The 15,710-nt window shown below is 37.1% G+C and overlaps 1 protein-coding gene across 2 annotated transcripts; it reads left to right on the plus strand.

The window, feature by feature from the left end:
* The first annotated feature begins 203 nt into the window (after positions 1–203).
* LOC120315993 (galactose-3-O-sulfotransferase 2-like) lies at positions 204–15,412 on the plus strand. 2 transcript variants are annotated; one of them, XM_039361070.1, is made up of 5 exons: positions 206–257; positions 1,223–1,326; positions 5,961–6,050; positions 9,363–9,621; positions 12,398–15,412. In XM_039361070.1, the coding sequence occupies exons 2-5, from the start codon at positions 1,310–1,312 to the stop codon at positions 13,202–13,204; spliced, it is 1,173 nt and encodes a 390-aa protein (XP_039217004.1). In that variant the 5' UTR covers positions 206–257; positions 1,223–1,309; the 3' UTR covers positions 13,205–15,412. The 2 variants fall into 2 exon arrangements, with proteins under 2 accessions (XP_039217005.1, XP_039217004.1); XM_039361071.1 differs by lacking the exon at positions 5,961–6,050 and having other exon boundaries at positions 204–257.
* Positions 15,413–15,710: the final 298 nt, after the last annotated feature.

The following is a 15,710-nucleotide window of genomic DNA, read 5'->3' on the forward strand; positions in this document are numbered from 1 at the left end:
TCTATTTTTATGTAACTAAAAGAGAAGTATTTGTTCTTGAACATTAGTACAGAAAAACAGGCAAAGTCAATTTGCAATCTGTGTGATGTATGCAATCATCCAATGTCTTATTTGCATTTCCAACCCCTTGAAGTGTTTCTCTCTCTCTCTCTCTCTCTCTCTCTCTCTCTCTCTCTCTCTCTCTCTCTCTCTCTCTCTCTCTCTGTATGTCAGTGTTTGTGTGTGTGTTAGCATTTCTGATAGGTTGGCAGTGGCAGGTAAGGGGTAAAAACAAGCATTGTAGAAGCTTATTTTGCTCTTAAAAAACCCCAACTTACTTTTTTTAACCCATTACTTTAGTAGTATGCATGTCAGCATCTCACACAGAACCAAGGGTAGCTCAAAAGTGCAGACACACACTTCTGCATAAGTTATTGTTGGCTTAATCAGGATTTATTGACTAAATCACAAATAGATTTATTGCAGCTAAGCCAGAATTCATGGCTCATACAAAAATTAACATGCTATGGTTTAGTGTAGTAGAACCTGATCTTAAGATTCAAGATGATGTATATCTGCAGAGAATGTGATAGAAATAAACTAACTACATATCATTTTGACAGATCTCACGCTATTTGTTATCGAATTTGTATGGAATAGGTCAGAGAACTTGCAAGAAAACGTCAGCAAGTAGGTGGAAGTGGATTAAGCAAGCCTTTGCTTGCTGAAGAATTGGAGAAATGAATAATTAAATAAATGCTTTTTATTGCTAAACTATTACTTATCCAGCAAAACTTCATTTACTTTGGAATATGTGTATACAATTATGATGTAGATTTACTAATTTGAATGAGTAATTATATTTTAAATGAGAACCAATTAGAAACCAGGAGACTGTGAGTTCTAATCTTGCCTTAGGGACAGAACCAGCTGGCTGATCTTGAGCCCTAGGAAAAAGGCAAGGGCAAGGGATTTCCAAAAATATTGCCTAAAAATCTACCAGGATTTGTTCAAACAATCTCAAAAGAGTCAAGAATGACTGAAAGAATAAGATGATAGATAGATAGATAGATAGATAGATAGATAGATAGATAGATAGATAGATAGATAGATAGATAGATGATAGACAGATAGATTTAGTTCATTCACCTTTATATGAGTTGCAAATAATCTACATGTGCCATTCACATTTATGTATTTTATTGTTCTTTGGTATTATTCCACCCACTTTGTCCCTGCCCAGACTACTGAGCAGCTCTACACAGGAACTGCACTCTGTCCAGCGGGCCAGTAAGAAATCCACCTATCACTGTAACAGACCAAAGGCAGAATGAAAGGCGTTTGCTGGTAAGGAGCAACATGAGGGGGGAGAGTATAATTTCCTTTACCAAAACTTTTGATGAAGGATAAAACTGTCTGTTTTGTAACCATATATAAAATTCAAGGTGACCTTTGACTGAATTTCAGACTGTGGATGTTTAGGTTGAAAAGACGATTTTGAGAAGACGAATTGTGTGCTTAGCAGATGAAGGTGGATAGCATGTTCTTCATTCCTGTTTGCTTATCACTTAGCGTTATAATTTTCTCCAGAGAATTAACAGGATAACAGACTTGGAAGGGACCTTGGAGCTGATGGTTTATAGATAAATACAGCCCTATTGTTGACATCCCCTCTTCCACAATAATTTCTATGCAAGGCTGATGGGGATAATCCATTAGGGCCTTAAGGAAAGGGGGAAAGTTTTCTTGCCTGTAATTTGAGCTGTATTTCAGAGCATTGTCTCTTTGACTTCTCAATTCTTTCATTAATGATTTCTGTTTCCTTTGTTTTTCCTTGTAGTTTGGTCTTCTAACCTAGCTTTCTCTTATAGAATTATTTGCTCAAGTGCAGAAGAAATGATCTAAGATGTCTTTAAAACATTGCTGATTGATTAATATGTATGCACACCAACTGTTTATCAATTAACTTATAATAGATACTCTGCATAGTTCATAAGACAAAAACAAAGACAATGTTTAAATACCAAATTACAATAAGAAAATCAATTAAATGCTGCAGGTAAAAACACAATATAAAGCTCACATTTTTTTTGAAAGGAATAAAAATTTATAAAGCTGAAGTAATATTCCAATTCTATATAGATTAAAAATCCAAGAGATTTTTTTTAAAGTCTTTGCTGAGGGAGAGAAATGGGGGAAGTCAGATGGTAGACCTTTCCGAGAAGAGACTCATATTCAAACAAATGGGTGGGGTGGAGGCATTGTGAAAAGGCTGTTTTATGTATGACTACCTAACCATAATTGTGCCCAGAAGGGGAACTCGGAAAAACCTTTGGATACTTTCAAAGACAGAAAAAAGCAAATACATATAGGAAGAAATCTTTTTTTTTAACGTCTCAAAGCATAAAAGTGCCTGTGGTCAAGTTCTGGTCCAGTTGGCTACTATACCCATAATAGGAATACTCTCTCCCTGAAGTCAATGTTGCTGCCCTCCACGGTTATTTTATTCTGAGCTGTTGGGCCAGTGGAATGTAGGAGAGCTGAGCTTCATTGGAAGTTCTTAAGAAAAGATTGCACAGCCATTTTTCTGAAATGGTATAGGGTCTCCTGCTTGAGCAGGGGGTTGGACTAGAAGATGTCCAAGGCCCCATCCCTCTGTTATTCTGTTAATAAATGGAATAAGGAATAAGTTCTTTTTTTCCTGGTTTACTGGTGGATGTATCAGTCAGGAAGGCATCATGTATGAGGGAGGGTTATAGAGGGGGATTTACATAAAAGGTCAAAATATATGTCTTTAAATAATGATGGAAAACAAAACCCAGAGATGGGTGAGAGGACTAACGAAGCAAGGGAGGTCATCACCATGGGAAAATGGCCAAAAGGCTTTCTTAAGCCTGTTTCTTTTCCAAACAGTTTTTGTTTTTACTAAGCAAAAACTTTTTTAAAAATCACACAGTACTTTTGGTTTTATTCTACATTAGTAATATAATACTTTCTTTCTTGTAGCAAATACAAATGTATTCACTTAATCTTAAAATGTATTTTTAAGTGATAAAATCATCTTGGATTACAGGATTGGTATTGGAAGTCAGCCTTATGAATGAATAACAAATATCATTTTAAGAAAAGTCTATACAAAACTTTTATTGTTCTCGCTCAAAAATAGGTTTCAGAAGAAGATAGAATGATTCCATTATAATCTTTTTGTGATTTCCGTTTATTATTATTTTTCTAATCTAAAAATCCTTCTTATGAAGGTGAAGATTTCAATGCTTGTTGATTGGTAACAGCAAATGTTGAGAAACAACTTAATTCTGAAACTTCTATAAAACATTTTCTTAAAATATATTCTACAATTTGCAGGACTAATTAGCAATATCCACATGACTATCTGTAAAATCTCTAACATCACTTAAGAATGATCTTAAACACATTGTTTTATGAATCTGTTCTAGTTGACTGATAGAAGTACTTTTAGGCTCTAAGATAGATAGAAAAAAGCAGAAATCAAGCAACTCTAGGCTGTTCTTTTTGACATTTTGGAATTTTTACCCTACTGTGGCTCTAATAATATGCATTAAATTTCTAAGTCAATAATATTAAACTAAAGACCGCATTTCTGAATACAGCAACAAGAGTATTCCTGGCTGGAAGCAGTCATGTATAGCCTATTTTAACAGGTAAACTTGAATTCTACAATTGTCAAATAATTCAGGCATGTAGTGCCTATCACAACCCCATTTTTTGTAAAAATAAAAGGAACAGTTATTTCTAGAGATAGCTTTAGTAGATTCATGCTACCATTAGGCTATTGTACATCGAGAGATAAAAAAGTACCTCTAAAAAGATTATTACGCTATATATCTCCTTTATCCTAATGTCAAGGTTCTGATAAAGCTAAATAAATCAGAACTCTGAGGCTGGACACTTTATCAAAGAACATGTTTATTGGATACAAAGTATTGGCACGGTCAAACGTGAAACCAAGTCTAAAATTCCATCCAAAGAGTTACACTATTACAAAGTCAAACTTCCCACCTCAGTGCTATGCAATCAACTACGTTTCCCAACCCCCTAGCATAACCGACAGAATGACCTTGGTTCCCATAGGACACAGAATTGTTTAGACTAGTAAAAATTCTCCACACCCCCTCCCATTCGTGTGGCAACCTAGAATGAGAAAGATGGCTGCAGCCAGGTTCATTGTAGAGTTGACACCTTTATTATTTGAGTAAACAGGATTTTAGAAACCTGACTGCAGTTATTTCCTGGTTCTCTGCACGTTCACAGATAACTTCCTATTTCTGATTCAAACCTTCTTAAGGATACCTAGGTCAAGGAAGGCTTGAGATTTTCTTTTGGAGTTCTCTTTAGTTAAAAGCTTGAATATAATAAAATGAGAATAACCACAAAACACACAAAAAATGTTTCAAACAGAAAGCCTACTTGGTGGGTGAAAAAAAAGGCAATGGTAAAGAGCCGTGTGTGTGTGTGTGTGTGTGTGTGTGTGTACTGAGAGTGTTTGAATTCTTTTAAATAAACCTTAACTTTACAGAAGATTTTCTTCCCTGGTGATAATAGATAACAATATTTTCTTCCTTTTCCTGTATGAATTGAATGCCCATCATTAAAAAAAAAAACAATTGTTTTAATAAACACTAAAGTTATCTGATTGTAGACACCAACAGATATACTTTTACTGTTGAACTGATTTTTATTAAGTTATAATATATGTATATTGAAGGCTATCTAAAGTTGTATGTGTAAGCAGCACAATGTTTAGTAACAAAGTCTATCAGTGTTTTCCAAAACCTTAATTTTAAACTTTATAACTGAATAACTACAACTTTCCACTCAGCCCCAGAATGCCTATGCTGGTTTTAAATCATAGTTTTAATGTTGCTGTCTCCTTTGATTCATAATCTATACCTAGCTGTCAAAGCAGAAGCATTTTGGGTCTATGGATTACACCTTTTCAAGTTTATATTTTAGACCAGAGGTCCCCAACCTTTTGAGCATCAAGGACTGGTTCCATGGAAAGAGGTTTTTCTGCGGACTGGAGGGTTGGTGGTTTTGTGTGCTGCCTGCATCTTGCAGATAGGGCTTTGTTTGTTTGTGCAGCCCAGTTGCTGGCATGCCGTGGCCCGGTACTAGTCCATGGACCGGGGGTTGGGGACATGTGTTTTAGACAGTCAAGGGCTACAGTAGACAATACAGTAGATCATTGGTGGCGAACCCATGGCACGGGTGCCAGAGGCGGCACTCAGAGCCCTCTCTGTGGGCAAATGCGCCGTCGCCCCAGTCCTAGGCCTTCAGCTGGGTTTTATAAAACCTTTTCGCTTTAGGCCTCTGCCGCTGTGTGCAAAAAAAAAAGGTTCAATCAATGAGTCAATTTCAACTTCTTGCAGGAAAAAAAAGATCTGGCAAAGTTGGAATTGATTGATTAAACTTTTTAGTACCACCCAGTCTGCTGTTATCACGGCAGCCACGCCCATTCAATGGGCCACACCCACCCAATGGGCCACACCCACCTGGCACCCAACAATGCATAAGTGGGTTTGGGGTTGCAGTTTGGGCACTCGGTCTCTAAAAGGTTCGCCATCACTGCAGTAGATATTACTCGTGTGGAATGTGATTCAACTCCCTGAACTTTTTTGTTCTGGTAGATATAGAGTTATTTCCAATAGCAATAAATGTGTTAAGCCCATTGGAATTTTAATGCATTCCCATTTATTTTTCACCTAAAATTTATAGGAAACTGCACCAGCATAATTCTATAGTTTACGACCAAGTTTTGGTGCTACACTTCTTGGGAAGCTTGGATTTCATCTATATTTTTTCACCAAATGGCTTTTTTTGGTTTATATAGGGTTAGGAGGTGAATGCATTACATTCAGGAGTTGGCAAAGACAGTTTGTAGTGTATAAATATCCTAAGAGCTATGGCAGATAATTAGAAGATTGTATTGGGTTCTCTTCTAGGTATTTTCAGCGATTTTTGTATCTCATTCTTTGGCTGGCAGGTCTTACCCTGATAGGATTCTTTCAATACAATACTACAAAGGACATCAAGTAAGTGCATTTTCTAAAACAAATACACTAGAAATGACATCCCCTTTAAAGAATACTGATATTGAACTACTGAATTGCAATTATAAGCAAGTTTTAGGTTGAATTGATCCACCAAGTGTTCCTCTCTCCCTTTTCACACTGGATTGCGGTATAGTATATGTATGTGTGTATGATTAAACAAACCCTTAGTATTACAATTATTGGTAATTAAAAACAACCATATCTTGGCTACATTGGTACACTACATATACCCTCTAGGGGTGAGATGTGGGTAACAATATAATGCTCGCAAGAGCAATTTGCATAGAAATTGTGAGTGTATTTGGATAACTGTGCTGTATGTCAAGCACTAGAGAAATGAAGAAATTCAGGAAGTTTAAATGAGTATAAAGATTTATTGCAGACAAACTCTCTAAATAATCTGAACTATTAACAGTCAAGGGAAATGTGTGGGAATTAAGAAGGCATTCAAAGAGGGCTGGACTGAGATCTCTTGCAGGCGTGCAGGGATTCATGACTTACGACTTATGATACATTTGACCCCTCCCTTGGGCTCAGCCTGGTCATTTCCCATACTGTGCTTGCAGCATACAGGCCAAAATGTGCCCAGACTGTTAGCAAAGAAAGCTGCATAAGGCATTAAGTGTAACTAAGGCTATTAATCTGCCTCAGAACAATACCTTGTCTAACTTAATAAAGGCATAAGGGGAAAGTCTTGATTAATCAAAGCCATTTGCAGAGGCCTAATACGCATAGGCTTTATTATTCTACCCTTCTTAGCAGAGATTATTAAAACTTTATATTGTAAAGGAGGCGCATATTCAGGCATGCCTAGAATGCAGAGATTGGACCCCTGCTGGTTCCCAACTTTCTTCCCACAATCCTGCTGCACCCTGCCCACAATTCCTGGGAAGAGCCAATGCATGCTTATGTATCTATTACTTATTTATTTTTATACTGCCTTTGTTATTTTTACAAATAACTTAAGGCAGCGAACATATCCAACACACTTTCCTTCACCTGTTGTTTCTACAACAATCCAGTGAGGTGACTTGGGGTGTGAGGGAATGACTGGCTCAAGGTCACCCAGCTGACTTTCATGCTTTAAAGATACCATAAAAAATGTAAGAGGAATTCTCCCTTTCTCCATTCAATAGCCTGATTTTGTGGGGAACCATATATTAAAAGCTAGCTCCCTTTCCAAAAAGAAGCATTGCAAGTTCACTAAGAAACGGAAACTGTTATTATATATAGCAAAGTCAGAGATGTAGAAGAAAGTTGAACAGAAAAAATAAAAGGAGAAAGAATTGTTTCTTGAAAAGGTGGGTCTCAATCAGCTGATCTCTCTAGCCTAGGATCTTAGACAAGCACTAGACAGTTTTTTATACATCTTAGTCTGCAAAAAACCATAATATTGCAATTAGTTTAACTGACCCAATGTTCTATCTAAATTATTAGCTGCATCTCCGTTGCTGCTCACTGCAGCTTTGCCGTTAACAGTCTTTCAGCCAAACTCCAGGAAGGGAGAAATGAAACACAGAGGCAAAATGGAGACTGCCCATCCCTGCTTGTAGAAACCCTCATGAGGAAGGAAATCTACTCTCTTTATTAGCTCCTTGGTGTTTTGGTTTCCCTTTCTTTAATTTTATCTGCCCATTATCTGGACTGACAGAGCAGCTACTTTATTTAATTCTTTCAATACATGAACATCTTAAAATGGATGTTTCTCACATTCATTACAACTCTGAACAACCTATTCATGCTTGGTACTAAAATCACATCTAACATTTTATTGTTAAGTACAAAAAGTCACTGTATCTTGATTATATAATTTATGGCCTATAAATGCCATAGACAATTCACAAACTTGGCATTTCATCTGTTTAAAGAAAAGTCTTTATCAGGATCCAGTCCAAGCCAGGAATAAACAAAATGCTTTAGAAAGAAAGTTGTAGTTTATTGAAGAGCAGAACCACAAGACATAAGGCTCTGGAGCAGCTGACCATATGTAGCTGCAAGTGGTGGGTTTTTATAGCTCTTGAGCTTTTGTGTTTGGATTTCTTCCTGTTTGAGACTTTGTATTTCCTGTGTCATGTACTTTGACCTGAGCTTTTGAGTATGTCCTTTTTGGTATTAGTGGATTAATCCTATTATGTTCTAAAGGTCATGTCTTTTAGAGTTTGGGTGGGGTATGTAGACTTTAAGGTTTTTATCTTCCTAATCTCATTAGCTTCTAGCTTCCTGGCTCCATCCTTTCTGAAAGGATTATCACATCTGCATTTCTACAGACCTGGCTTCTGCTTTTGGCAGAGAGGGGGGGAGGGGAGTTTGTTTTGTCTTAGATTTTTTTCTCTCATTATTCCTTTGGAGAAATATATTCTGCCTTTTTAATATTCCCCAAAATATTTCTTTCTCTGGAGGGGAATGACTTTTAACTCAGCTTCAAACACGTGTAGACACATGACATATTGAAATGTGTCAAAGAAAGAAAAACAGATCAGACTAAACATAGAAGCCAAAGGAAAGCAGGGAGGACCTCAGCAGCCATAAGGAATGAATTACTAAGTGGGAAGGGTAGCTTCTAAATATCTTTCCTTCATTATATATTGTGTATTTGCACAGGTTTGCCTAGTGCACCAGTTGCGGCCTTATTTGGACCGGGAGGCTTTACTCACAGTCACTCATGCCCTTGTCACCTCAAGACTGGATTACTGTAACACGCTCTACATGGGGCTACCCTTGAAGGGCGTTCGGAGGCTGCAGTTGGTTCAGAACGCAGCCGCGAGAGCGATTGTGGGCGTGCCAAGGTACGCCCACGTGTCACCTATCCTCCGCGAGCTGCACTGGCTTCCTGTGGGTCTCCGGATGCAATTCAAGGTGTTGGTTATCACCTTTAAAGCCCTTCATGGCATAGGGCCAGGTTACTTACAGGACCGCATTCTGCCGCACAGTTCCCAGAGACCGGTGAGGTCCCATAGATTGGGCCTCCTTCAGGTCCCGTCGGCCAGACAATGTCGGCTGGCGGGCCCTCGGGGAAGGGCCTTTTCTGTGGTGGCTCCGACCTGGTGGAATCAACTTCCCCCCGAGGTTCGAACTACTCCCACCCTGCCGGCCTTTAAGAAAGCCGTTAAAACTCTCCTGTTCCGGCAGGCCTGGGGCTGATGTCCCCGGGGGGGGGGCGGGATATGATCGGACTCGCGGTATGACTGTATTATTTTATTGTTTTATGATTGTTTTAATCTCTGTACGCCGCCCTGAGTCCTTTGGGATTGGGCGGCATATAAATAAAATTAAATATAAATATTTATCTAGGCAGAAGCATCCTTCCAAAATCTGTCAACCCATCACAGATGTCATGTTTCTCAAGACCCACAAAACAGCCAGCAGTACAATCCTCAACATCCTTTACCGCTTCTCAGAGAAACATAACCTCACCATAGCCTTACCCTATGGAAATGAACCCCATCTTGGCTATCCTAGTCCCTTCCACGCATCATATGTTGAGGAATTCAAAACACTGGAAAATAAGTTCAACATCATGGGCAACCATTTAAGGTTTAATTGGCAACAGGTAAGACTATAGAAGTTATTTTGTAAAGTTTCCAATTTTTATTCCAGACTTTATCTGTTGGAATTAATGCATTCTGTAGGAGTCATTGTTGCTGTTAATCTGTGTTGATGCTTAATTTGGAATTTGCAGAATACATACCAAAGATTGAGGAGATTTCAGAACAATAACAAATCTTGAAAAAGGTTTATTAAGAAATTGACCTTGAGTATACTTGCATCATCAAAAGAATATAACCCCAAAGAGCCAGATGAGCCTAAACAGCAAAAGTTTCTAGAACTTTATTTATGAGGAAGCTAATTAAAAGGCAAACCTTATAATTCTTTTCCCCTATTCCCTCCTTTGGAATGCTCACCCAGCACTGGGATAATTAGCAAGAAGAGAATTAATGTTTGTATTTACATTCATTGGAGGGAAACTTTTAATACGAGTGTAAGTAGGCAAATAATGGCACATTGAAAGGAATGCGCTAATGAGGATTGTTTAAGCAATCTCTCCATGCTATAAAGGGGAAAAAAAAACAGGACAGACACAGGACAGACATAAAGCTCAGCCCATTTTTGTAACCCCCAAATTTGCACAACCATATTTCAGCAGCAAAATGCTAGTTTTCACTGACATAATTATTTAATAAAAGAATTTAAGATATAAAATTAGATGTATTAAGTCTCTGAGATGATGAATAATCCTATTCCCTTTTATTCTCTGAATAAACATCTAAAAATGCAAATACATCCACAAAAATTGAACTCCATGGACTCCTCTCCGCAAACTCCATAGCCTCCAAAGGCAAAAAGAAGAAGAAGGAGGAGGAGGAGGAGGAGGAAGAGGAGGAGGTGGAGGAGGAGGAGGAGTAGAAATAAATTTAAAAAATCCAAAGAACTGCTATTTCTCCTTATGTATCTGAAAGAGTGCAATTTGGAAAAATTGACTCACTTTTCATTTTAAAATATCAGCTTTGTCCACCTGTCTCATCCTCTCATTGAGTAGTATGTAATGCCATTTCAAGTACTTTTCTGTAGAAAGTTTAGGGCAGGAATGTCAAACTGCCAGCCCGTGGGCCGGATGCGTCACGTCGAAACCACGCCCACCCCATTGCTGGCAATGGGGAAAAAAGTCGCAATACATCATGCAACGTCATGTGATGTTGCGAGTTTGACATGCCTGGTTTAGAGGAATAAAACAAGCTCATTCAGCATATGTAATTGCACACAAACTATACTGTGTTTATTGTTAAGCACTATTTATTTCTAAACATATTGTTCTGCAAATAGATCAAATACATCACAATTCTGCAGTCTACAATAGCCAACACCTATGGTTCTAATAATGGAGACCCTTTTTACATTCCCCTCTTCCCTGCTTGCTTCAGGTCTGCTAAGAATGAAACTGATCTTCTTAATTTGTTTCCAATTGTGTGGTTGGTGTGATATTTTAATGAGGGGTCTGTGGAAAGGGCCCCCTTCCCAGAATAAAATATTCTACAGAATATTAAAACAGGCAGAGTAGAATATTTGCCCTAAAGGAGAAGAGGGGAAAAAAAATATCCTTAACAAAAACAGAAAGCACTCCCAGACTTTCTGCTATAGGAAAACAGCCTCAAGCAGAAGTCTGAAGAGGCTACTAGGCTTTATGAATGGATATTTTGTATCCATTCATAAAGCCGGCCATTTTGTTCATAAACAAAGGGCAGCCAGCAGCTCCCAATAAGCAGCACAATAGGCAAGGAGCTGAAACTGATAAAATTAGCTTAGGCAAACAAAACACCTAGGATTTGTATTCTTTTGCCTGTAGAGCCAGTCATGACCCCTACATGACCCCATAGGAACCTGCAACAGCCATTAAAATATTAAAGGATACATTCTTGCACAGGAATTGGCAATCACAAAGCCCCCCCCCAAATTGTACAGATGCCCATCTACTCTCAACCCCAATTTGTCAGCCACCCCAGAAATATGCTGCTGTCACTGTTGTTTCTGACTTCCAAATAAACAGAGACCTCCTTTCCAAAACTGCAACCTGCCTCCAATTCATTTCTCCTGCATCTTTCTCCTGGCTTGGAGTAAGAACTGGACTGGATTTAATTTAATTTCCAACAGGTCCTTGATGCTCTCTGAGTCTGGTTGTTTTCTTGCAGATGTTTCATTACTCAAACTAGGTAACATCATCAGTATTTTAATATCTTCTCCAATTATCTGCTCTTAATGATGAACATAAGTAAGCATTTTGCTGGTTCCTCATATTTACTGAATGCAAATGTGATAGATTAAATCTTTTTTCACCCGAACTATAAAGAAAGATATCAAAAACTTTGATTTTCTCCCCAATTACCTATTGTTTAAAGTAGCATTCAAGCCTTAAGCTATGGTTAATCTAATTTATATTAAATTAGTTAAATAAAGCATAGATATTCTGATTGGGACAATATAATCTATAATTACTTAAAAATGGAAGTAATTTTTTTTTTAAAGCACTCCTTTAAAAGGAAAAGCATGGAAGCCCAAAGGGGGGTTAAAACTTATTTATGCCATTAGTCTTTGTTTCCTTATGGTTTCTTGTAATGTCTCAGTAAATATGGCTAAATTAATGTATAATATTTCTCTACAGACATGCAAAAGCAAGTACCATTTCATATTGTACCAACTTTCCTGAAATCTTGTTAAGATTTGCAAATGATGGTCAATTGTATTTATTTCAGAATACAAAATTTCTACTGATCATTCAAAAATATTAATTCTTATTTTAATCTCTCTCTCTCTCTCCCTCTTTCATTTAAAAGGTCAGAAGAATAATGCCAAATAATACCTTTTATTTTTCTGTCCTGAGGCACCCAGCATTATTGCTTGAATCATCTTATGTCTACTACAAAACCTATTCGCCAGCATTTAGAAAGTCCAAGAATGTTAATGAATTTCTATCCTCTCCTTGGTCATACTACAATATGACAGAACAAAATAATATGTATGCTAAGAACAACATGTGGTTTGATTTTGGGTATAACAACAATGCAGAATACGATAAGAGTTATATCCAGTTTGTCCTGAAGAAAATAGAAGAAATTTTTCATTTGATACTGATTGCTGATTTTTTTGATGAGTCAATGATCCTTCTGAAGGATTTTTTGTGTTGGGATCTGGATGATGTGATTTATTTCAAGTTGAATGCCAGGAGCCAACAGAGCATTCAGACTCTGAATCCAGAGAATAAAGAGAAAGTGAAGGAGTGGTGTGCTTTAGATTGGGAACTTTATAAACATTTCAATAAATCATTTTGGATGAAGATTCGGGAAAGAATGGACCTCAAAACACTGTACAAGGAAGTTGATCTTCTGCAGAAGAGACAGAAGGAACTGATGGAGACATGCCTCTTGGAAGAAACTGCAATTGAGCACTATCAAGTTAAAGATAAGAAAATGAAGCCTTTTCAAGGAGGAAATGCTGGTATCATGGGTTACAATCTCAAACAAGATTTAGACAATAAGACCCTGAACATCTGTAAAAAGATGATCATGCCAGAGCTCCAATATACAGCCCATCTATACAATTCACAGTTCCCATTTAAGAAGAAGAAAACATTTGTCAGATGAGTTCCTTTAACAATACCATCTTTCCGGACCAAGTTCCAATCTCTATGACATTCTAGACTTCAGTTTTTCTTCATCCAAAATACTCCAGATTAATCTCAGTGCCTTTTCAGAATCAAAAATGAGATGGAAATTAGAGTCACTGTTTTTGGACTCCCATCCTGAAGCTCTAATCTTACAAAAGTCCTAAGGGACAACAATGATAAAGTTAGAAAAAAAATTATAGAATCATTCTGATCAAGGTCTAAATCCATTCACCATTTCAGTGTGGTGAAGATATAAAGACAAATATTTGACCATACATGGACACAACCTTTTCCAAACAAACAGTGGACTGGATCATATCCACAGTTCTCAGATTTTCATAGTATCAGAATTAAAAGCTACATCTCATTGAATTATAGAGGAGCAACATAACATTTTAGCAATTCTGTCCAACCCCTTACTCAGTGTATATTAAAACATTTTTGACAAATTATTGTTTAATTTTTGCTTTTACACATCTATTGAAAAAGGTTCCCTTCTCCCTTGATACTTGATAGTACAGAGCTTAGATTCAATTTAGGTTGCATTACAGCTGCAAACTTGATGAAAGACTCTGCCTCCACGTTGCTCAAAGGTTTAACAAGCTTCTTTTGTAGATTCATAAGAAAACATTTTCCAGATCATTCTTTTGGTTTGTCATTTGCATTTCCCCTTTAATTTTTATCATTTTCAGTCAGTTTTCTTTAAATATTAGTAAAGCACCTTTTTCCAAATCATTCTTTTGGCCTGTAACTTGTACTTCCTTTTTGGGTACTTTTTCTTGTCAGACAAAATTTACTCCACATCTGTCATTCCCTCATTGACATATTTGGACATTGTCAATCCATAGATTCAGACATCTTTACTGACACTATTGATATTGTTAAGTATTAGTTTCTGGCTCCGTTCTTCAAAGATCTGCTTTAATATTTCCAATGTTATGACTTTTTCTGTCATTTTGTAAGTCCTAGTTAATTGACTCCAAAAGTTCGCTTGTAATTTTTCCCCCTTCAACTATGAATGTTTAGTCCCCTCTAAAGTTCAGTTTCTAAAACTATAAAGTTCTTTATCTTTGTGATGAATCAAGATAGCAAAATAATTTCCCACGAGAAACTGTTTTTATAGTCAATTCCAAAATCGTACACTTGCTGTTAATATTTCAAATTTAACTTGACCCTTTAAATTAACTTTTTAGATCAAAATCTTATTTAGCTTTTTGCTGTTTATTTCAAAATATTTAAGTTCTTAAATTTGTAATTAATTTTTCTTTTGTTGAAAATCGAAGCTACATTGACCCTGTGACTTTTTAAGCTTGTTGTTCTGAATGACTTTAAGATGGTTAATAGGCAATTTCTGAAGGTGAGGCTTGCAAACCTACTGCCCTTTAAAAGTCTCTGTTTCAATTGAGACCAAAATGGCTAATGCCTTCATCTCCTGGTGCTCAAACCCATGGAAAAAATTGCTATCCTGTGGTCTCCTTGTGAGGAATAGCCACCTGCAGTACATGTGGGTTATTTCCCATATTCTCCTTAACTGGAAAAATGAGTAGACTTTGCTGTGGTCAACTGCACTTTCATGAAGGTGTCTTCAGTTCACCATGGCTCTCATGGAAGTTGTATAAAAGTATTACCAATAAGTCAGCTGGAAACTAAAATCCTTGCCAAACAAGTTTTAATTGCCCTATGCTTCGTCTTTTTTGCTTTTTTAGTTGTAGGGCAACTTAACAAGCGGTTAAACCTATTACTGTGGCCCTGACCTCTTTTCCTCATGTAAACACGAGGAACCAAACCCCACCACAAAGTCATGGAATTACCAGTGGAACCTTTTGCTTCAAAACCAGGAGTGCAGATCTGTCTACATAGATCAATGTTTCTCTACCTCAGCAACTTTGGTGTGTAGACTTCAACTCCTAGTCCCTGTTCCAATAAAGTTAACTGTGGAGTATTGTACAGGAATTTAGAGATAGAAGATACAAAAGCACCATTAAGGGGTAACTTGCAGAAAAGATTACACAACCCAGAGATAGAAAGAAAAATGAGAAAGAAATTCAAAATAACCTTGCCTTGATTTTGTTCCATATAACATGTCACAGAAAGAAACTCAGATAGATTCTCAAGATTCTCAATATCTAACAATATAAATTGCACTCTGGAATCCCTCTAGCATCTCTTTCTTGATACTACAGGGCTGACAGGTACTTGGACAGTAACAATACAGGTAGTCCTTGACTTACAATCACAAATGAGCTCAAAATTTCTGTTGCTAAGCAAAATAGTTAAGTGAATTTTGCTCCATTTTACTTTACTTCTTTTCTTGCCACAATTGCTACGTGAATCACTGCAGCTGTTAAGTTAATAATATGGTTGTTAAGTGAATCTGGCTTCCCCATTGGCTTTGCTCATCAAAAAGCCACAAAAGATGATCATATGATTCAGGACACTGCAACCGTCATAAATATGAGTCAGTTTCCAAGCATCTGAATTTT

Source organism: Crotalus tigris, unplaced genomic scaffold (genome assembly GCF_016545835.1).
Source record: "Crotalus tigris isolate CLP2741 ecotype Arizona unplaced genomic scaffold, ASM1654583v1 scf7180000019196.76131, whole genome shotgun sequence".
Lineage (NCBI taxonomy): Eukaryota > Metazoa > Chordata > Lepidosauria > Squamata > Viperidae > Crotalus > Crotalus tigris.